The sequence below is a fragment of the Abramis brama genome, assembly GCF_963993115.1.
Source record: "Abramis brama genome assembly, chromosome: 11".
Classification (NCBI taxonomy): domain Eukaryota; kingdom Metazoa; phylum Chordata; class Actinopteri; order Cypriniformes; family Leuciscidae; genus Abramis; species Abramis brama.
This window is the reverse complement of record NC_139973.1, coordinates 38,754,081-38,777,640: the sequence shown is the minus strand read 5'-3', so window position 1 is coordinate 38,777,640 and position 23,560 is coordinate 38,754,081. Positions and strand designations below refer to the sequence as shown.

General features: G+C 35.7%; 1 protein-coding gene across 20 annotated transcripts in view; it reads left to right on the top strand.

Moving 5' to 3' along the window:
- The window catches only part of szt2 (SZT2 subunit of KICSTOR complex), a 130,430-nt gene that overhangs the window by 21,991 nt on the left and 84,879 nt on the right, over window positions 1-23,560 (top strand). For 17 of the 20 annotated variants that reach the window (XM_084128804.1, XM_084128805.1, XM_084128808.1 and 14 more), the window contains exons 20-33: window positions 3,130-3,244; window positions 3,327-3,446; window positions 5,711-5,911; window positions 7,350-7,447; window positions 9,890-10,028; window positions 11,364-11,612; window positions 11,831-12,038; window positions 13,885-13,932; window positions 16,604-16,731; window positions 17,487-17,751; window positions 18,094-18,265; window positions 18,380-18,472; window positions 20,784-20,862; window positions 21,788-22,090. In XM_084128804.1, the coding sequence (XP_083984930.1) occupies window positions 3,130-3,244; window positions 3,327-3,446; window positions 5,711-5,911; window positions 7,350-7,447; window positions 9,890-10,028; window positions 11,364-11,612; window positions 11,831-12,038; window positions 13,885-13,932; window positions 16,604-16,731; window positions 17,487-17,751; window positions 18,094-18,265; window positions 18,380-18,472; window positions 20,784-20,862; window positions 21,788-22,090 (2,218 nt within the window). The remainder of the gene's footprint in view (window positions 1-3,129; window positions 3,245-3,326; window positions 3,447-5,710; window positions 5,912-7,349; window positions 7,448-9,889; window positions 10,029-11,363; window positions 11,613-11,830; window positions 12,039-13,884; window positions 13,933-16,603; window positions 16,732-17,486; window positions 17,752-18,093; window positions 18,266-18,379; window positions 18,473-20,783; window positions 20,863-21,787; window positions 22,091-23,560) is intronic. The other 3 variants (XM_084128812.1, XM_084128810.1, XM_084128817.1) reach the window with 1 other exon arrangement.

Here is a 23,560-nt window from a genome sequence, read left to right as displayed (position 1 = left end):
CATTTCTACATTTATTTTTCCCTGCGCATGTATGCTAATTGACCAATGGCTAAGCCACGCCCCCAAACGAGATGAGCCAATCACAGTACGCATAGCTAACCTAATACACTCGGACATTCTCTGCTTGCTTCCTCGTCCATTGCAATGCAGTGCGGTTATCGGTTTTCATTCGTTTTTATGTTTTTTCTTGTCATTTTTGCTTTAAACAGCGTGTGTGTGTGATTTTGGTTGGGTGACAGTTGTAGGTTACAGTTTGACAAGAGTTTACAGTTTGACAAAAGCACAATGTTGTGTTTTACACAAATATAAGTAGGCTAAACACTTTGCAGTTTTAATTATGTCCTGTATGAACAAAATGGAGTATGTTTTTATGTTTACACTGTTCGATCGCGCCCGCTCTCTGACACACACACACACACACACACACACACATTCCAGCAATGCAATCTTGACATCGCAGCCTGTTCATTATTCTGCGCTCACACCAAACGCGAATAGAGCGTCAAATTCGCGCGTATCCGCGTCTAGTTCGACGCTTGAACATTTTGAATCCAAAGCGAATAGGATGCGCGTTTGAAGCGAAATAGCACCAAACTATAACGTTTACACTGTGAACTGTTACACTGTGAATCTTTGTTCTGGAGCTGAAGCTTATCGACCTTCTCAACTATAAAATTATTAATATAACCCTCCAATGCATATTTAAGGCCCTTTTGGTGACATCGAGTTGATATATAATCTTTCTGTCTCCAAAAAATCATCAATTGACTCCTGTGAAATGTCTCCTACTGTGACAGCTGCCAAAGCGCCTGTTACCGAATGTTGACTGTTTGTCCAAGTGAGTGGAGGGGGCGTGGTTAGCCATTGGTCAATTAGCATACATGCGCAGGGAAAAATAAATGTAGAAATGTGGAAATACAGAAATAAATAAATGTAGAAATGTGGAAATACAGAAATAAATAAATGTAGGAATAAATAAATGTATAAATAAATACATATATAAATGTATAAATAAATAAATATATAAATACATAAATATATAAATAAATGTATAAATACATAAATAAATACATATAAAAATGCATAAATAAATAAATAAATACATGTAAAAATACAGAAATAGCCATTTATAATACCAAAATGTATTTATTTTCACTATTATTTCTGCATTTATTTATTTATTTCTACTTTTATTTATTTATTTATTTATTTTTCGTTCTGTCATTTTTAGTCCTTCATAGATATGAGGGTAGGTATGCAGGCATAGATTCAGAGGCATACGGTAGCCTACTTACATACAACAATGCAACAAAACAATGCATTGACATTTACTTTTTACTTTTGATACTTTTAAGTACTTTTAAAATCAAGTACTTCTGTACTTTTACTTAAGTAGAAATAGGTCTTTACAACTTTTACTTGTAACGGAGTAATATTTGACCAGTAGTATCTATACTTTCACTCAAGTAAGGAAGTTGTGTACTTCGTCCACCTCTGTTTCTAAATAACAATGATTCGGATCTGTCTATTAAACCTCTGACAAGTGCAATCACAGCGAACTCTCAAATCAGCAAGAGAGAGCAGTTGTCACGTATATGTATGAAACCGCTTCACAAATAGTCTTTTCAACCACACACTATCGCCATTTCTGTCTTACAATATGTTAAATTATCACAGAAGTAACAGGATAAAAGTTAATAGTTCGGATAAAAAACTCTGATGTCTATGGTAGCGATCAAAATAGAGTGAATCACCTTTTATAAGTAACTTGGCGCTTCAAATGATTGTATCAATAACATCGTCACACCAGTAGGTGGCGACAAGTGACTGTTATGAATTTATTTGCCATTGAATCATTCATTCAAGAGATTCGTTCAAAAACGCTGATTCATACTGTAATGACACAAGTGAAGTATTTATGTGTGAGTCATTGAATCATTCATTCAAAACCATTTTTTTTATTTCTTATTATTCATTCTAATTAATTAAACATTTTTAAATAGACTGCAGCAATGGACAGGAGAACCTCTAGTAAATTACATGTTATTTTGTTTAGTTGTCTGTTTAGAGTCGTGGGAGAATCATGATCTCAGTTTAAAACAAAAAAATCCTCACTCTCAATTTATCCAGAATCGTGCAGCTCTAATAAATGCCTAGTAATTGTACCTATTTTACAAAATTCTGGAACTTGACAGTAATCAATAATATTAATTTTACATGAGACAATTTTAGTTTTGGATCATTGAGATACTATTATAGTTTTTATTAATATTTTTTCATTAGTATTTTAATATTTTGCTGTAATTTAGTTTCTTTTTTAACTTTATTATTATTTTTAAATGTCTATATAGTTTTCATTAATTTGTATTTCAGCTTTGAGTTATTTTAGTGCATCAAGTTAAACTAAATGAAAATGAGACTGAAATAAAGTTACAGTTTATTATAACCTTTTTTTATGGTTTAAGTTTTAGTTAACTATAATTACCCCTGACACGAGCATTCATAAGTTGGCAGTGACAAAGCTTTTTAAGTTCTATAATCTATTTCTGAGTGAACTCTGCAGTGAATATACAGTAAAATAAGTTGGCATTGGATAGTAAAAACTGATATTTTCTTAAATTTGTTAAATCCGCTCCACTACAGCGAGACGGAGATGTTAAGAAAAATAATAAAAGTGCACAAAATCAAAAGCTTTTGAAATGGGCCATTAAAATGGCAGCAACAGGTAAACAATGCAATGCTAATGTATGTATTATATACATTTATATAAATTAGGGCTTGCATGACTAATTAGTTTACTAGTCAACCAAGTAGCCGTGATTGTGCCGTGAGTTATTTTTACAGACGTCCATATGAGAAAGAATGACCAAAAAAATCTTGACCAAAGGCAAGAATAGTTGATTATTGTAGAATTATTAATCTAGTATTGTTTTGCCTGCTCCTGTGGTATTTGTTTATAGCAGTTTCAGAGATGGAGAGAGTTCTGACTTTTTGTTTTTCTTTACTATAATAAATTGTGCTCAATAACACCAGAAAGATTTAGTAAGTACACTTTAATATATTCAGGCATTTTTGCTGAGAACTTGCAGGGCCAAAGCTTACGAATTGTTTTTTTCTTCTCCATTTCAGATTTTTCCTCGTGATCTGTCGTGCATGACCACAATGATCACTTTTGAATACCTCATTCAGCTGTGTCAGAATAAAGAGCAGGTGTGCCCTCTCAACAGCCTCCGAGATGCTCCAGGTACAGACGTCCACCATCACCTGTCTCCTGCACACAGTCACGATCAGTTTGCATGCTCAATGTGATGTGGTAACTCTTATAGGCGAGGTCCCCCCCGCTGCCGCTGATGACTGCATACACACTGTGCCTTTCCAGTTTGACCTGATGAAACTCTTGCCCAAGTGCCAGCAGATAGAGCTCTTCTTCTACACCTTTAGCCGAGGTACGACTTGATCATCCATCCACCTCGACCCTCATCCTGTCCTTTCTTGCATTCATATTCCGGTGACACTTTACAATAAGGTTCATTAGTTAGCATTAGTTAATGTATTTACTAGGGCTGGGAGAAAAAATCAATTCACCTAGCTATCGCGTTTTTTTTCTTTTCTTTTTTTACGATTCTGAAATCGATTTTTTTTTTATTCCAGGATCGATATTAATTCAAATTCAATTGCTTTATTTTTGTCCTTGCTTGCATACGAGGTTGACCGAAGTTTGCCACTTTCGTTCCAACAGAGGATGAAATGTGTCGTTATCTATGAGTGTTGAGTGACGTAATATCACAAGTGGACGCGTGGAAGAGACGTGAGACTGAACGCGCTGAAAGCCCTCGCGCTGCTCATATACTGAGAGAGAGATAAGACAGTAGAGCTGCACCATTCATCTTTAAAAGACTGTGATCTCCATTCAAACACACACGCGATCTTTCAGTTCGTCTGTCTATTAGACTTTGACAAAATCATATCGCAACATTCTTAGCAACAAAATTATCATAGAAGTACTTGGATAAAAGTTTAAAGTTCAAATATGAACACTGATGTCTACGATAGCGATCAAAATCAGCTTTTGATAGAAACTTTGTGCTTAAAGGGGTGGTATTTCACAAGATGTAAAATAAGTCTCTGATGTCCCCAGAGTGTGTGTGTGAAGTTTTAGCTCAAAATACCCCACAGATATTTTTATATAGCATGTTAAAATAGTCACTTTTTGAGGATGAGCAAAAACGCACCGTTTTTTTGTCTGTTCCTTTAAATGCAAATGAGCTGCTGCTCCCGGGCACAGGGGGCGGAGCTTCAAGAGCTCGTGTCCTTTTACCTCAAACAGACATGCAATGAAAATTTCAAAGACTTTTAGCCTTTTATGTTCAAACCGGAGTCAGACAATGATGGAGAGACTCAAGAAGACGTGACAACATTTCTGAATGGTTAGTTGATGAATTTATGTAGCTTATGTGTAGTTATCTTCTAATCATTGATTAGCATATTCTGTCATTATAATCTATAAATCGTGTTCCGGGGGCGGGGTTTATGTAAATTTTAGGGTTAGTGATGTCACTAACCCGGGAGGAATGTGGTGTAGTCTCTACCAGCCGTTTGTTGTAGTCCTTAAAAAGCGATTTCTTTAAAAGCAAATATCTCCCTTTGCTTTGAACTTTGAGCGTTGTAACTTTGCAGATGTTGTTTATGCTCAATCAGCAACATTACACACTAACTAAAGTTAGAAAAGTGAAATCATATTCAATCACCCCTTTAAAATAACGCATTGATTGATTACATTGTTTCACCACTGTTAAAAAAGTGGCTACAAGTGACTGTTATAAAATGTTTTTGTTATTGAATCATTTATTCAAGAGAATGTAGTAGTGTATGATGCTTCTGAGATAAAAGTCAGAAAGATGTGATGATTTGTGTTTGTAAATATGACTCATCTTATACATCATGGACAGTCTGTATAAGTGTATGATTTAACTTTTCCCGATGGTCTAGTGTTAAAACAATTGCAATATATTGCAATATCGAATCGCAATACTTGTAGAATCGCAATTCTTAAAGAAATCGCAATACATATCGTATCGGCACCCAAGTATCGTGATAGAATCGAATTGGGAGATATGTGTATCGTCCAGCCCTAGTATTCACTAACATGACCTAACAACGAGCAATATATTTGTTACAGAATTTATTATTCTTATTTATTATTATTCTTATTCTATAAAAATGCAGCTGTTCATTGTTTGTTCATGTTAGTTCACAGTGCATTAACTAATGTTAACAAATGCAACCTTTGATTATAATGACATATTAGTAAATGTTGAAATTAATATTAATTAAGATTAATAAACGCTGATGAAGTATTGTTCATTCTTAGTTCATGTTAACAAAGGTAGTTAACTAATGAACCTTATTGTAAAGTGTTACCCATGTTCCTTTATTCAACCATCAAATCAGGGGCCGGTTGCATAAACCACTAAGACTAGTATTACAAGTTAGGCATACATTTTTCTTCTTTAAGGCCGTTCATAACTTTTTGCAATTAGTTACATAAAAATGTAGATTGGCCTAATCTGATACCAAAAAAAGTAAGACTAACAGTTAGTGGGTCATACTAGATCTTAAGGCACCGTCTTAAAATAATGGCTATGTTTATGTAACTGGCCCCAGGGCCTCTTTTCACTGTGTTTCTGTTGACCTTTAACCTCTGCCACAGAGGGGCAGGCGGATGTATCCCATAGTGCCTCCTCTTTGCCCAACGACCTCCTCCTCAGCCTCTTCCACGGCTCTCTGCAGAACGAGCTCAGTGATCGAGAGATCCCACTGACCGATGAGGATCATGTGGCGTTCATGCATCACATCCTGGAGCGGGAAAGAGATGGTCACGTGGCACCATTCTCACTACCTGTCATTAAAGGTAATTTAACTGTTTTTTTATTTATTTATTCTGGTGTATATGACAATCATGCCAGCAAATACAAATTACACTACCATTCATAAGTGTGGGGTAAGATTTTTTAATTTGTTAACATTAGTTAACTATGTTATTTAAAATGAACTAGCAATGAAAAATCCCTCTAAAGCATTTATTAATCTTAGATAATGTTAACTTGTGTTGTTTTGAACTTTCTAAGATTCCTGAAAAAGAAATGCATCACAGTTTCCATAAAAATATGAAGCAGCGCAACTGTTTTCAACATTGATAATAATCATAAATGTTTCTTGAGCAGCAAATCATCATATTAGAATGATTTCTGAAGGATCATGTGACATTGAAGACTGGAGTAATGATGCTGAAAATTCAGCTTTGATCACAGGAATAAATTACATTTAAAATTTTTTTATTATAAATTGTAATAATATTTCACTGTTTTTACTGATAAAATAAATGCAGATTTAGTGAGCACAAGAGACTTCTTTCAAAAACATTAAAAAAATCTTACCGACCCCAAACTTTTGAATTCGGAAAGGCACAGAAAATGAGTAATGTAAACATAAGCCCCTAAAGGGACATGATTAGGCTTGCTGTGGTTGTCGGTTACATTACATTACATCAGATTTCACTTATCATGTTAATATAGTTAGTAGAGATGATTTTGGTGTGCAACAGATCCTGAGCGACATTGACAGATATCTTCTCTCCCTATACACAGAGTACACGTGATAGCAAATATGAGCGAACATGCGTTCAAAAGTGATTTCAATACCCTGCATATTGATAGCGGCTCATTGATGCCTGCAAATTAGATACATTGTAATTACTATATAATTGCAAGAGAATGCAAAAGCATTGAAATATTTTTTTTTTCCTCCCATCTCAAATTTTTTCCCCATCCCTTATAGGGGATCAGAAAATACGTAATTTCCTTTCCAAACATAGTATTCGGCTTCGGGCACATCCCTAGTAGCCTATACTCCATTAATAGTGGTTAACTACCATGATTTAGGAAGGATAGTGCTCCGAACTATAACAGAGCTAAATTCACTGTAAACCACGGCTTCTTGGGGTTTATTGCTTAAGTTTGTCCTAATAGAACTTGAGTTGTATTAAACCCTGAACATTTCTTTAATTTCTGGAAAGTGGAAACGGATAACAACCACAGATGGTTTGTTGTTTGCATTTACTCTCGCTAAAGTGTTTGATAAAATAGCATTGTGATCAGTGAAGGACAAACAAAATGTTTTAACCAAGTAGATGATTAAAAAACAGTGTAATTGAAAGACTTAATGCTAATGGATCCCAGACATCCTCAATGAAGCTTTTAAGTGATTCATTAGCAATTGATAGTGACATAAGAAGAGATTATTGTTCTCATTATGTTATTATCTGTGTGTGTGTGTGTGTGTGTGTTCAGAAGAGCGTTTGAAGCCTCCGGAGAGGCAGGACACTGTTCTTTCTTTCCAGACTATAGGAAGCAGTAAAGATGTGACGGGCTCCTCCAGCACGCTACAGGTATGTCCTCTCATATGACATCTCCACTACACTGAAAAGAACAATAAGTCAAATTTACTTCATTTTTCTTTGGCAAGTTTTTGCACGAATATTTTTTAAGTAAATGTCACGCATATTTTTTAAGTAAATTTCACATATGGAATTAAGTAAACTCTACTTAACTAAATTAAGTGAAAGTAACTTAAATAAAATAAGTAATTTTAACTTGGCTAGTAAAAGGTTGAGTAATATCTATTTAGTTGAAGTTTCCTTTGCAATACATTTCACTCAAACAATATAACACTGAATTAAACCACACTGTTAAAGTGTATGCTTTACTTAGAAACATCTAAGTAATTAATACAATAGATATTGTGTGAGACACCATATCTACATATCAGAAGTTACGTGAACGCAGAGACCTCAATACTTGAAAGACTATACACAATGACTGTAACATTTGATGGATCGTTTTGTGTCATTTTGAGTAGAAAATGAACTCCAAATGTCACAAAATGGCAATTTACTAATCCTAACAACAAAAGCAATGATAAAACAGTGTAAATACAGCTGGAAAACAGTGAAAAATCAACCTCAATAATTACTCAAGGCCCAGTGCATGATGGGAACACCAGTATCAGAAAAGTTGAGTAATTTTACTTAATTTTAAAACGCTGATATTTACGCTTTCATTTCTACACGCTTGAATTGAGTACTAATATTGAATTTACTTAGTTTTTTTTTAAATTCTTGCCTGAACTAACTTTTTCCATGTAAATTACATTGTTTTTTTCTGTAGTATTTACTCAAAATAATTTTTATCATTGTAGAGTTCAAATGCCTGTTGCGTCCCAAATGACACGCTATACACTATGCACTTATAAACTATGCATTTATGCACTATGTGCTGTTATTGTGTGTCTATTATTCTGTCATTCAACATTCAACCATGTAATTTAAGCTGTGCAGTCGAGGACATGAAGTGTCTAACATTCCACACTTTGTTGTTTCGGTTAATTAAGTGCATCGTCCAGGTATTTAAAGTTAGGGATGTCCCGATCCGATCACGTGATCGGAAATCGGGCCCGATCGCGTGTTTTCAGACTCGATCGGAATCGGACGTTACCTCCCGATCAGGACTCGGATATATATGTATTTATATTCTCATTATTTTATACATTTTATTTTAACACCTCTATTATGCGGTGACACAGAGTTACGGCGGTTTCACACTGCACGCGTTATTAGAGTGTAAGCAGCGCAGGAGCAGTGCGTATGGTGAGCAGGAGCAGGACACGCGCGTTTTGCTTTCACACTGGCAGCGTTTGTCACGCGCGGCTGAACCTTGGGTTGTGTAGGCTACAGACAGAGTACTCTATAATGGATAAGTTGGCATTGCTTTTTTTCGTTTTCAAATACATTTAAGAGAAAAGACTTGTCAAGAAGCTTATTTTATTAATAATTTCATTTATATAACTTTTGGTTCATCTTTGTTTTTATTGTTATGGCAACAAGTTTGTTTTTGGACATTTGTTTTCTTTTTAAATTGATGTTGGTCATTTGATCGACTGTTTAAAACACAATAGATATCATCAATGCACTTTTTGGATAAAACTGCGACGTATTTTGGCCATGATCAATGTATTGTCACTCTAATTCAGCAAAAGCGGCGCAGCAAAAATAGACTCGGCGCCGAAACGATCACGGCACTCCTGCTCTGCTCTGCTACGCACTGCCGCGCCGCCTCTGCGTGCGGTGTGAATGCTCTAAAGCCTGGTTTAATCTGTTAACATGGGCGGCTAAAAAAATACGCGCTGCACGCTCTGTTTTAACAGTGCAGTGTGAAATATTTTTTAATATTTACTGTTGCACTAAAGTCCAAAAGTGAAGAATTTATTTATTACTTGATTGTTCAAGCTACCTCACAGAAGTGCTCTGTTTGTTAACAGAGTTGTTGAATGTTAAAATAAGGTGAATTAAATAAAAAATAAGGAACATCCTGGATCTGTTTTTTTCGCTCTTCTTTATTCTTTTTTGTTTTTGCAATATAAGTTAGAAGTATCGGATCGGGACTCGGTATCGGCAGATACTTAAAATCAAATGACTCGGACTCGGACTCGAGGGCAAAAAAACCTGATCGGGACATCCCTATTTAAAGTGCACTTTTTTTTGGTTTAATTTTCAGTGTGAACGCACTACTCGCACTATTTATACTAAAACAGCATAGTAGTGCATAGTTATGCAAATTGGGACAAACCCACTGTCTTTGACTAGTAATTTGTAAAATTATAAATGCTTTTGCTATCACTTTTGATCAATTTAATGCATCTCTGCTGAATAAAAGTTTTAATTTCTTGAAAAAATATAAAAAAATCTTCCTGGCCCCAAACTTTAAGCAGTAGTGTATTCATCTTTCTGTTGTTGGCAGAGTGGTTACAGTGTGTGTTTCTCTCTTCCTGGCAGAGTTTCAGCAATGCAGATCTTGTGGATGACGAGCCAGCTGGCCTGGAGGAAGACGGCTTATCTCCTCACTGGAAATGTTACGCCAAATACATCAGCCATCAGCAGATCCTGCTCACTTTCCTGCCAGCAACATTTACAGGTGCATCATCTGTCAGTGCCACACCAATTAGAGCTCAGTAGTCCTTTACATTTGCACACATCATGAGATTAAAGGGTTAGTTCACCCAAAAATGAAAATTCTGTCAGTAATTACTCACCCTCATGTTGTTCCAACCCTGTAAGACCTTCGTTCATCTTCGGAACATAAATTAAAGATATTTTTGATGAAATCTGAGTGCTGGATCACTTCTCCATAGGCTGCTAGGTGACCGAAACTTGCTGGCCCAGAAAAGATATTAAAGAGATCGTTAATATAGTCCAAGTGACTACAGTGGCTCAATCTTAAGTATATCAAGCGACGAGAATACTTTTTGTGCACAAAAACAAACAAAAATAACGACTTTATTCCACTATTCATTTCCTTCTCTCTGGGCCTCGTAGTGTTTTTGCGCTGCGTGTCTGTGTTACACGTCACAAGCATCACACACATCACACACATGACCAGCGTCGGCCAATTGTGAGCCTACGTGGTGACGTGTAACACAGACGCGCTGCACAAACACTACGTGAACCAACTAGAGGCCCAGAGAGAAGGAAATGAATAGTGGAATAAAGTCGTTATTTTTGTTTGTTTTTGTGCACAAAAAGTATTCTCGTCGCTTGATATACTTAAGATTGAGCCACTGTAGTCACTTGGACTATATTAACGATCTCTTTAATATCTTTTCTGGGCCAGCAAGTTTCGGTCACCTAGCAGCCTATGGAGAAGTGATCCAGCACTCAGATTTCATCAAAAATATCTTAATTTGTGTTCCGAAGATGAACGAAGGTCTTACGCGGTTGGAACAACATGAGGGCGAGTAATTACTGACAGAATTTTCATTTTTGGGTGAACTAACCCTTTAATGCTTTCTATTTAGCCACATACATTCTTGGCTGAAAACAAGAAACATGCCCACAGTTTAGCAAACTCATATTACCAACTGGAGAATGTTAGCAAACTACCATTTGGTGGGTCTTTAATACTTGAAAATGCCAATGTTAGAGAAAATAAAACAATGAAAATAAATTTTAAACCATATAGATTGCTAGAAATAATGTTACATATATAGATATAAATTAATATTAATTGTTGTTTTTATTAATAATTATTATATTAATGTTTCTTAATATATAATAACTATGAATCAAATTCATTATAAATATTAAGTTTTTATTGCTGTAGTGTAATGATCATTCAGTTATTATTGCATTACATTTGTAAAAAATACAATATATATATATATATATATATGTACACACACACACACACACACACATACACACACACACACATATATATTTATTTTTATTTTTTTATGTTTTTGACTCTCAGATGTGCAGCTTTTGATGTCATCTGGGCTGGAAACTGAACCTCCAATCAACGGCAGCTTCCTGGACGAGGAGGAGACCTGTAGCCACGGCAACGGCCAATCACAGGCAGACTCTATCAGCAGTTCAGCCAATGGTCAACATGGAGAAGATGTCAGGGGCCACCCAGCGTCCAGAGAGGGGCCCACAGCTAAACCAGAAGCAGTGTTGGAGACGTCTACAGAACAAACCAACATGAACACAGGCGATGCAGGTTTGACACAACAAAGTTGCAGTAATATCAGAAGCCAAAACCAAACAAGGGAGTTTACAGGCATTTCACATCAGGGTTATTACTGTTAACTAAAACTAAAACCGAACTTTTTCGTTACTTAAAAATACACTATAAAAAAACTTAACATGGCTTGACATAACAAGTTAACGTGTCTGGGAGAGATGTTTACCTCCATAACTCTGTCCCATAACGTTTAGCTTCAGAAGAGAAGGATGGTGTGCAGTTTATGGAGCCTCAAAAGCGAGACTGTCACATCACGTTCAGCAGACAGGTGTCTCAGCAGAGCGGCACCGACGCCACTCGACCCCGCTGCCCCATCTACATCTACAACTGCTCACTGGACTCCCTCAAAGAACAGCTGGTCCATCCGCGGTCGGAACGGAAGCCCAGAGACGTCTTCTTCAGGTACTGAGACACACGTCCACATGAAAGCTACATGATAGCTTGAAGGTCTCTGGTCATCAGCTCTGTTCCAAACCCCATAGAGCGGCCGACTGCCTACCTAGACAACTACCTTCCAATGAGAGATACGCGGATCAGCTCCAACGTCATCCGAATCCGCACCAATCATTTTCTCTGATTTAGATATCCGCACCCGATGGTCGAATTACAATTATTCTTATGCGTTACACGTGATGATACGACCTTCAGCAGTGGACTCGGCGAAGCTAGAAAGCAGATGCGCGCATCTCTAATGGTAAAATACACTGAGGAATGCTGCTTTTAAATTAACATTTATTTAAAACAAAATTTAATTTTCTTAATATCATGAACACAGGTTTTACTCCCTTGAAACTTAAACTGGAATGCCACTGTTTCTGTCACTGTCACTTCCTGAACAGGTGAACACACACACACACACACACACACACACACACACACGCACTTCACAGCCGTTGCATATTTCCTGAACAGGCGAATACACACACACAAACAAACACACACACACACACACACACACACACTTCAGAGCCGTTGCATATTTCCCGAACAGGCGAACACACACACACACACACACACACACACACACACACACACGCACACACACACACGCACACACACACACACACACACACACACACACACACACACGCACTTCACAGCCCTTGCATATTACCCAGCACTTGATTCATCCTCGTTAACTACTTCGTTAAAACCAAAACGCTCCCACACGGTACTTTTTTTCCTTCCTTTTGTTTGTTTTATTTTTAATTCTCTCTCTGAACTTTTTTAGAGAAAAAAAACTTCTCTCACTGAAATCTGAAACATCTGAAACTTAAATGCTCTTCATTAGCAATAAATACTGCATGTTTTGAATAAAAGCATCAATAACATTCTTAAGGCTCGGCTCATGCTCTTATTCATGCAAATGCTTTTAAATCGTTCAAGCGTGATAAGACACAATAGAGAACTGGCGCGCGTCTGTGAATCTCCAGACACAAAAAAACACAAAATTATGCCAAAATGCATGTTTTGTCGAGTATCCTCGTAAGAACAGTGTTATATTAGTTAAATGAAGTCTTAAATAAACGTAAAGAGTTGTTAGAAAATGGGATTTGCGTCAGGTCTTAAAGTGACGGCAGCCTAATAAACCCGCTGCTGTCTGTCATTTAAGTCCCCCTGTGGTGAAAATCAAGCTTTTAATGTTGTTTATATGTCTTTTTAATATGCTTTAAGACAAACCATGTGCAAATTCATAAGTCAACACCATTGCTGAGTATTTTCTCCTTAAAACTGAAGTCTCAAAAACGCGGTTTGAAAGCACTAGTTTATTTATATAGCACTTTATACAGTAGATTGCTACAAAGCAAGCAGCTTTACATTATTAAGCAAGAAAAAAAGTGTCCCTTTCAATTATAATTACACCTTCAATATCTACTATAAAGCAGCTCTCCAGTTTGTTTTTTACAGAAGAAATGAACCAGAGAAGGTTTCCACCGCAAAGAAAGCAGAGCCTCAGAGCCACACCTACCTATTACGTAATCGCCACGGACCAATGGCAGTTCAAAGATGTTTACCAGTCGGAGTCAACTTTTCTGGATAGTTTGCTTGGGCAAGCTGTTTCGAACTCCAGAAGTGATCTCCAAAACGAGCTTCATTTTGGCCTGACACGATTTCACTTGGGTCTAAAAATGTTGCCTGGGTAGGCAGCTCGCTATGGTTTGGGACAGAGCTGTTGTGTTTAATCATTCAGAGGGCATCATGTGGTCATCCTAATGTTTTACTGTCTGGTTTCTCTTTGGATGAGAAGAGCTCAAGAGACAGACAACTGGGAGTTCAGTCAGCAGACCAAATACAGGTAGCCCTGCTCACTGCTTGCTGCTGTTGCCCTATAGCGGGAACGGGGCGCGGGGGGGCGGGGGGTACGAGGGGGCCGCTTCGGCCCTGTTACACTACGGATGGTCCTTCTTTCTCTTTCTCTGGAGGGTTTTGCTATTCTAGGATGGTGACTGAGGGGGTGTCAGGCTTCAGAAGATTTAGGTATGGGTATGAGGTCTTAAAATAACAGAAGGAAAACAAACTTTTATCTGTGTATATGCACTACTGTTCAAAAGTTAGGGTTCAGTTATTATTATTATTATTATTATTTTTTAAAGAAATACTTTTATTACAGTTTTAGGGTTAGGGCTGCATGATATTGAAGAAAAGTGCGATATGCGATAATAATAATGCGATATTCGATATGCGATACGATAATGCTTAAAGTGTATAAAATAAACTTAAATTATCTTTCAGATATATTTACAATTATATAACCTACATACATGTTTCACATTCTTTTTGCTGCAGTGTTTTACCTTTTAGTTTATTTTAACATCAGTGTAAACCACAGGGTTTAGGGTTTCAGGAAGGCCTACATTATGGTTATTTAACAACAGAAACTGAATAATCAAATGTAAAAATAAAACACAGCTTAGTTTTCACTGTATGAATTAAATATATACTGATTCTTATTAAAGCTACAAAAGTTATTCAGCCAAGAGCAGTGAGTAATTTTCTCTTTGTCTTTTGCTCATGACCCCAGTTATTGCAAGCTGTTGCGATATGCATATCGCGATGTATACATTTGCGATATTTCGATAATTTCGATATATTGTGCAGCCCTAGCAAGAATGCAGTAAAGTGATCAAAAGTGACAGTAAAGCCATTTATAATGTTACAAAAGATTTCTTTTTCAAATAAATGCTGTTCTTTTTAACTTTCTATTCATCAAAGAATCCAAAAAATAAATAAATAATTATCACAGTTTCCACAATAAGGTTTCAACACTGATAATAAGAAATGTTTCTTGAGCAGCAAATCAACTTCCTACAATTTCCTGTTTTTATTTTGTTTTTTTGACTGATCATGTGACAGTCGAGATTTGCCATCACAGGAATAAATTACATTAAAAAATACATTCACATAGAAAAACTGTTATTTAAAATGTTATGATCTGTGATCTATATTGTTATTGATTCAGGTGCACGGTGATTTAGATTGCTCTACATTGTCTTGTATGTTTTAAGACCTCATGTCCTGCTGAGGGTTGTGATCTCTGCCTTCTGATGTCCAGTACCAGTCAAGAGTTTGGACGTATTTGACTGAATGTCTGTTTCTGACTTTCTGATAACGTGGAAAAGGAGAAGCAAGACGACAATGCATATCCATCACATGTGCTCAACGTGTTCTTCATGCATTTTCAGTACGGTTTCAAAAGCATCCCAGGATGCACCTCATGATTAAGCAGAGGTGGAGCTCAAATGTGAGGGAGGCTTCATTTTTTGCATCCATTTTTCATGGCTTTAAAATGGTAAAAGTGATCAGATGTGTCCAAACTTTTGACTGATAGTGTACATACTAAAATTTGGAGGTTAGTTCCCAACATGTAGACATTTAGGACATCCCAAGACATTCAAAATTAGGGTGAAATGACTGGGTTATAACTTTTGTCCTCTTTATTTATGAAATTAGTAATCTTTAAAAAAAACGAGTCTTTGTTAATGAGTCTATGTTCAACTTTCTTGGTGGTAGTGTCTGAATACTCAGTGCTTCTTTGAACAACACACATTTTAGGGTACATTTTTATGTTCCTGTCTTCAACGTCTTGTTTTCCACCTCGCTTTTCCTTTTAATGTATTTTTCCTGCTTTGTTGACCACAAAAAATGGTTAAACCTATGCCATATATTCTAGAAAATTGTTGCTTCATGGCTGTAAACCTGTTTTGCATGCTCTTAAAGCTGTTTGATCCTGCAGCTGTATGACTGGTGTGAGATGATCCTGTCCTCTTCAGAAGCAAACACGACTAGTGTTTACATTTGATGATGCTTTGACAGTGTAGATAAAAGTAATGCTGTTGCACTGGAGTGCTGCTTAATATGAGTATTACACTCAGGAATACTGATGTTTTGGCCGCTAATATTTAAAATGACCACCATCAGCAGCAATCATCCATTCAGAACTTATTTTACACTGACATGTTTATTGTGTTTAATAGGGTCAATAATCACATTCTTTCTGCATGTAATATAATAAATAAATACAGACCCAAATGAATAAATTCTGAAAATTAGAGAGCATGCATTTGCTTCCTGTACATGTCAGATAGACATGATTGTTTTCAAGATGGTGCCAATATTTTTTTTTTCGGAATCTGGTAATAAAATTGCCATATTATATATTTTTTATTTTATTATTTTCTAACATTGTGCCTGTCGTATAATGGAGATCTGATTCAATTAGTAATAAACTAACAGTAAAATGAAGATCTGATGTCAAAAGTTCGAATAAGAGATAGAAAGTTCCAGTTTTCCAAAGTGGTGCTTCCCTATATTAAACATACGGGTGAATATTTGAATTGGATATCTTACTGGACTACTCTTGCTGCTTGTCTCTGCTATTTAAGGCTGGTGTCTGGTGTGGTGTTGTAGGAAATGTGTGGCAGATTGTGTGTTATCTGGTGTGTGTGTGTTTGTGTGTGTCTTGGCAGGTCAATCTCTCAGGAGCGCAGCAGCGCCTCCTCCTGGACTGAGCTCATGACGCACCCTCACAAACACAAGGAACTGGCCAACTACTGCAGCCTTCTACAGGAACACTACTACCAGAGCTATGTCAAAGGTCACACACAAACATATGCATATATAGATGTATAGTTAGAATTAAACAAATGTGTGCACATCCAGTGGGCAAAAAGCTCAACCACACACACGAAAAAAAGGAAAAAAGTATGTTTTCACCAAAGTTTTTTTTTTTTATACATACAGCTGAAATAAATAAGCAAAAATAGGAAATAATATTTCGCATAAAGTAAATGAAGATTATTTTTTGCACTGTGACATTATTTTCTTGACATTTTAATTCTCATTACAGCATTGAGACTTTTTTTTATTAATTATGAATAAAATTTTACTGTAATTCATAATTCACAATGGTGATTGAGTCCAGAAACATGATATATATATATATATATATATATATATATATATATATATATATATATATATATAAAAAAAATTAAAGGTATTTAATATATATATATATAAATTAAATACCTTTAATTATCTATATATCTATATATATATATATATATAGATATATATATATATATAAAAATTAAAGGTATTTAATATATATATATATAGAAATTAAATACCTTTAATTATCTATATATCTATCTATATATATTATTTGAGCATATTTTTTATATTTTATTTTAGCCTATTACACATAAAAAAATAAAATAAAAATATATATAAAAATGTTACAATTCCAAAAAATCTTAATGATAGTAAGTTTTCTTTGATGTAAAATGCAATTAGTGTCATTTTCATTGCAAATGATTTCATCGGCCTTGTGCCTGTGTTGATTGACAGGTGTTTACCGCAGTCTGCAGCAGTCGTACAACGTGAGCTCGCAGGACGTTCTGACGGCCATGGATTACTGCGAGGAGTCGCTGCAGGAGATCGACATCACTTCCTTCCTGCAGACCCTGTGCGGACACGTTCGTGTTTTCCGTGAACGTCACGAGCTGTCCGGCTGTGTGAACGTGAGCAAGTCCACTAGCAGTCCCACCACCTTCATCATTGGCGAGGGAGAGGATGATGGAGCTGACAGAGCCACACTGGTATCTTCATCCAGGTACTGGCCACAGAGCAAAGCATTGTGGGACTTTTTTTGTTTTCATTGTATTTAGATATTGTTTGTCAAGTCACCTTCATTTATATAGCGCTTTTAACATTATGGACTGTTTCAAAGCAGCTTTACAGTGATAATAGGAAATTAAAGAGATTGTTTGGGCTTTACAACAGCTCTAGGATAAAGTTATTGTCCAGCTAAAGTTAGTTTTGATTGATTCACTTCCGTTGCAAAGATCATTAGTTATTAACTTAGGGGCCGCTAACACAACAGAAAACCCTTAACGCGCTCATCCGCACATCAACAGTGCCTGTACACAACAATACAGTTTGTATTTTGTTAAAGCTTTGAACTGGAGGACGGGAGCGAAGCTGATTCCAGAGGAAAACTCTCGGTCCCCTCCTCCCCGCTGGACCTGGATGAACCGAAGTCTCCGAAAATCCCAGAATTCCCTCTGTCTCTTCTCCAGTCCCAGCAGAAGTGTGAAGTGTATCTTGATTTGCATAAAATCATACAGGTACTGCAGACACCAAGTGTTGCGAGGGACGTAGAAACAAACATGCATTTTTAAAATTGCATTTTGAACAATGAACAACATGAACAATGTCACACATTCTGTTCATTTTTGCAGGAGAAGTTCATGGAAATTGGTGCTCAGTATTTCAAGACTGTACCGTCCAACCCACATTATTTCTTTTACTGCCTGCCATCTTCCAAAAAAGAGGTGCGTTATGGAAATATTTTAGCATTCCATTCCTTTCAGTGATGTTGAAAATGCATTTTCATTTTTTTATGAGATAGGAAGACAGAATAAATAGAAGTTAACACCTTTCTATTGTGCTGCAAAAACAAGCACACAGCGCGAACAATGTAGTCTGATTCATGAGTCGATGTCTCTAATGAGGGAATAATTCATGAGTTATCGATTTTAATCAGTTCTGTCCATCAGAGTGTTTACTTAGGTATGTGTTTTTTTCTTTCTTTCCCGTATTTATACGGATTTCATTTCTGCAAGCACTGAGAGTTTGGGTCGCTTATAACATGCATTTGAAAATACAACACACTTTCTGTAGTTTAACGTTTAAAAGCAAAGAAATTAAGGCAGCCATAAATATTAGTACTGTAATTGTACTGTTTTTTTGTAAAATATTATTTCAAGTCAAGTCAAGTTTATTTATATAGCGCTTTTCACAATACAGATTGTATCAAAGCAGCTTCACAGTATTAAATTAAAATAATACATCAATGCTTGTTTCTAGTGGAAAATGTCCACGTTTGGTAATGCTGATCAATAGTATTGTTGATTGATTAATTAAATTAAATATCCCAAATATCCCCAACTGAGCAAGCCAAAGGCAACAGTGGCAAGGAACCGAAAAACTCCATCAGGTGACCTAATGGAGAAAAAAAAACCTTGGGAGAACCCAGGCTCAGTCGGGGGCCAGTTCTCCTCTGGCGTTTATGAACTAGAGACCGGATTTAACTGTAAGATTAAAAGTATTATATGAATGCCTGGCTGAAGAGATGCGTCTTTAATCTAGTTTTAAACTGGGAGAGCGAGTCTGAGCAACGAACAGTATCAGGAAGACTATTCCAGAGTTTTGGAGCTAAATGTGAAAATGCTCTCCCTCCTTTGGTGGATCTGGATATCCTAGGTATGACCAAAAGCCTCGAATTTAGTGATCTTAAAGAGCGCGATGGATTATAGGGTGATAGAAGATCCGTTAAATAGACTGGAGCTAAGCCGTTTAGGGCTTTATAAGTCAGTAGCAATACCTTGTAATTAATACGGAACTTTATAGGTAACCAATGTAGTGATGATAAAATTGGTGTTATATGATCATATTTTCTTGATCTAGTAAGAACTCTAGCGGCGGCATTTTGGACTAACTGTAGCTTGTTTATTGAGGATGCAGGACAACCGGCTAATAAAGCATTACAGTAATCTAGTCTCGAGGTCATGAATGCATGAACTAATTTTTCTGCATCAGAAACTGATAGCATGTTACGTAGCTTAGCAATGTTTCTAAGGTGGAAAAAGGCTGTTCTTGTAACATATGAAATATGATTTTCAAAAGACAGGTTGCAGTCTAGTATAACACCCAGGTCTTTTACTGTAGAGGATAAAGTAACAGGACATCCTACTATGTTAAAGTTGTAGTGTGAGAGGTTTTGTGGGCGGTTTTTTGAACCGATGATTAGTACCTCTGTCTTGTCTGGATTTAATAAAAGAAAATTGTGCGTCATCCAATCTTTTATATCTTTAACACACTGTCAAATTGGATAATTTAGTTTTCATCCGGCCGTGATGAAATATAGATTTGAGTGTCACTATTTTAATTGTTAAATACTTTTTTATTTTACAGTATTTTATAGTACAGTAGCATTGTATTTTTTTTATTGATTTGTTTCATTTTAAATGTGGTTTTTAATAATAATAATAATAATTTATAATAAAATTATTGCACAGTATTAGTGTAGTGATATTAAATGGATACTTTTCTTCCTTTTTTTGTCCTTAGCTTAAAGGAGCTTAGCTTATGGCTTGTCCTTAGCAGTCATACATATTAGTACTGTAATTGTACTGGGTTTTTTTTGTAAAATATTATTATAATTGTTAAATACTTTTTTATTTTACAGCACAGTAGTATTGTATTTTTTTATTGATTTGTCATTTTTAAATGTGTTTTTTTTAATAATAATAATAATAATTGTTATTAAAATTATTGCACAGTATTAGTGTAGTGATATAAAATGGACATTTTTCTTCCTTTTTTGTCCTTAGCTGATCACATTACTGGATGTTTGGATGACAATATGTAGTAAAAAATTGTACATTCACAAAAGAGTTTGTTTTATTTTATTTAGACAACCCTTCTCAAAATCCCAGCTGTGGAGGAAACTCGGATAGTCTTACACAATCAAACGTTTGACTGTCAAACTAGCACTCAACTGTACAGCCAGAGACCTTGTGAACCCGAATGGGACCTTAGACTCAGTAACCGTTTTCCTTTCATCTCTTTCCTCTCCTCCAGGAGGACTCAGACAGGGAAGGAGAGCGGAGACCCAGTGAAGAGTGCGAGGTGTCTGAAGCTGAGCTGGCAACAGAAGATGGTTAGACATCATTTAATCAGAAATATCTTCCATATCTAAGTGTCCAACCCAGGCTGTTTTGATAAAGTTCACGTTCAGTAACTAATTAGACATTTAATGCTATTTGACACATATTTAAAGGTGCACTCAGAAATATTTCCCTCACTAAATATGTTATGCATAAAGAAATTAATAGTGTTTTAAAAATCGATTTAAATCCAATCCAAAAACTTTCAAAGTTTAAATCCAAAACTTTCAAGGCCCCCAGAATATGTTGTTGCATGAATATCTGAACATGAAATATATCAAAAGAATGAACAGAGACTTTGCTTTTAAACAAAAAACCCAAAACGTTTTATTCTAGCTTTATGCATGCTTTTTTTTATCAATACTTAAATGTGGGTAAGTTTCATAAAAAAAACAACATTTTGAACAAATCATGTTTTTTTCGAAGACTACAACGTGCATCGGCAGTGCTTTGATCCAGAGATTCTGTACTCTTTCAGAGATGTGTAATAGCTCCCCTACTGTATAACAGTGAAAACACGGAAAGCTGGACATTTTGTCAATGCCAGGGAAAGAGTTAATTGGTTTGTGAAAAGTTAGCTAATGCTATCGGTTCATATTTTTCATTGCATGCACAGACTTGGTGCACAGAAGAAGGCTGCCATCCAAAATGTTTGTTATTTTATCTGCTGTTGTGATTTATTAAGTATCTTCTAAAGGTTATTTTTTTGTTTTTTTGGATATGAATGTTTTGGTCTTAAGCGCTGTGATCACCGATGAATCATTCACAGCAAGACTAAAACATTTAATAAGGACTTTAACCGAGTCCATTTTGATTTCATGTCATTTGTAAAGTTATATGAGCAGTTTTTTGCACTTGTTAGTAAACTAGAAATATATGATAACATATTCTTTGTATTAATCCTTTGCATAATCACAGAGAACGTGTCCGGCTGCTGCATCGTGACGGAGAGTGACACGGATCTGGAGGTGGAGTATCAGGAATGTGGGAATGGCAAAGCGGAGGCAGGAGAAGAGGAAGGAGGTGAAGGCGTATCTCCATCTGACTCCAACACAGTCAACCAGGACGATGATTCCTTCAGTATTCTGGACGGAGACTCTCTGCTGGAGGTGGAGGGTCCGCAGCCGGAGATGCCGCCTCTGTTTGTTCACCTCACCTGCTCCGTCAACATGAAGAGCTGCCATGGCTCCATGCCCACGCAAACACTGCCAACCTGTCTGGGTGAGACGCTCAACACACTCCTGAGCTTTCTGCCGTCGACTTAACCTGTTTCCTACCCTTACAGACATTTAAAGTCCCCCTGGAGTCAATAATGTTATCCCTTAAATCTCATCTTTGATCACCAAAATTACATATTTAAGTGTTTTTTCCTTAGAAAAAAAAAACTCTTCATGCCTTAATATAGCTTGAATGTAACTCGACACCCTTGCCTCATTTAGTATATGCGGTTCTATGAATACGGAAATGAGCCCCGCCTCCACTCACTCACTCAGCTCAGAGATCCACTGGTTGACGATCACACGTTGATCTGATTGGTTACAAGGTGACGTCAGAAACGCCAGCGATTTCAAACCGTGTTTTTGAGACTGTCTTTGGTTCACTGCAGTTTTAAGGAGAAAATACTCAGCAATGGTGTCGACTTATGAATTTGCACATGGTTAAAAACATTAAATAGACATATAAACAACATCAAAAGCTTGATTTTCACCACAGAGGGACTTTAACAGGGTCATATTCGACACTTTTGTAGCATTTATTTTTTCCCCTGAAGTCCACTTATGTCATTCTAAATCATAATTTTATTTTTTTATTTAATTATTTTTTATTTAATTATTTTTTACCCAGAGTCCTGTAAAGGTTTACATATACTTATTACAGTATTTTAACTTTTATTTAGATCAACTTACAATCAAGTAACTTTACAAGCAATTTCTGTATGTAAATGAAAATGATTGTGGTTGTAAATGAGCTTTGTTCTGTATGTAAATTAGCCTTTTATGATTGGGTCTCTTCTTCACAATAAAAATCATGTTAATATTGAGTTGCCATCGCCAAGTTGCTATATAATACTAAGTGGGTATTTATATATGTAAATGTGGGCGGTCTTATGTTAATGAGCTTATGGTGTGACCTGGAAACGTCATGAAAATGTTTATCGTGAATAAAACTTATTGAATAAGAATTATTGTTAACTACTAAAACCATTACATTTTTTGAAATAAAAAATTAGATGAAAACTTTAAACAAATTAGAAATGTCACCTTAGCAACTAACTGAAATAAAATAAGTTTAAGATGAAGTATAAAAATTGCAGAAACTTAAACTGAAATAAAATCAATTAAAGCTAAATAGAATATAAAATAAAACTATTAAAAAATATGTTCGTTAATTTAAATGAAGCTGAATTAAAACGTACATATTAGATGAAAACCTTTAACAAATTGGAAATAAAATAAGTTTTAAGATGAAGTATTAAAATCACGCAAATAGAAAGGTAAAAAAATACAAATGACAAAAACGCATAACAAAATAACAAAATTACTAAAATATAAAATGAAAATATAAAAGCTAATTTAAAATATTAATAATACCATAATAGTATATAAATACCATAATATAAATAAAGAACAACTCATCGGTGTGAAGAAGAGGAACCATAAACAGTATTTTGAGGGGTTTTTTAATCTAAAT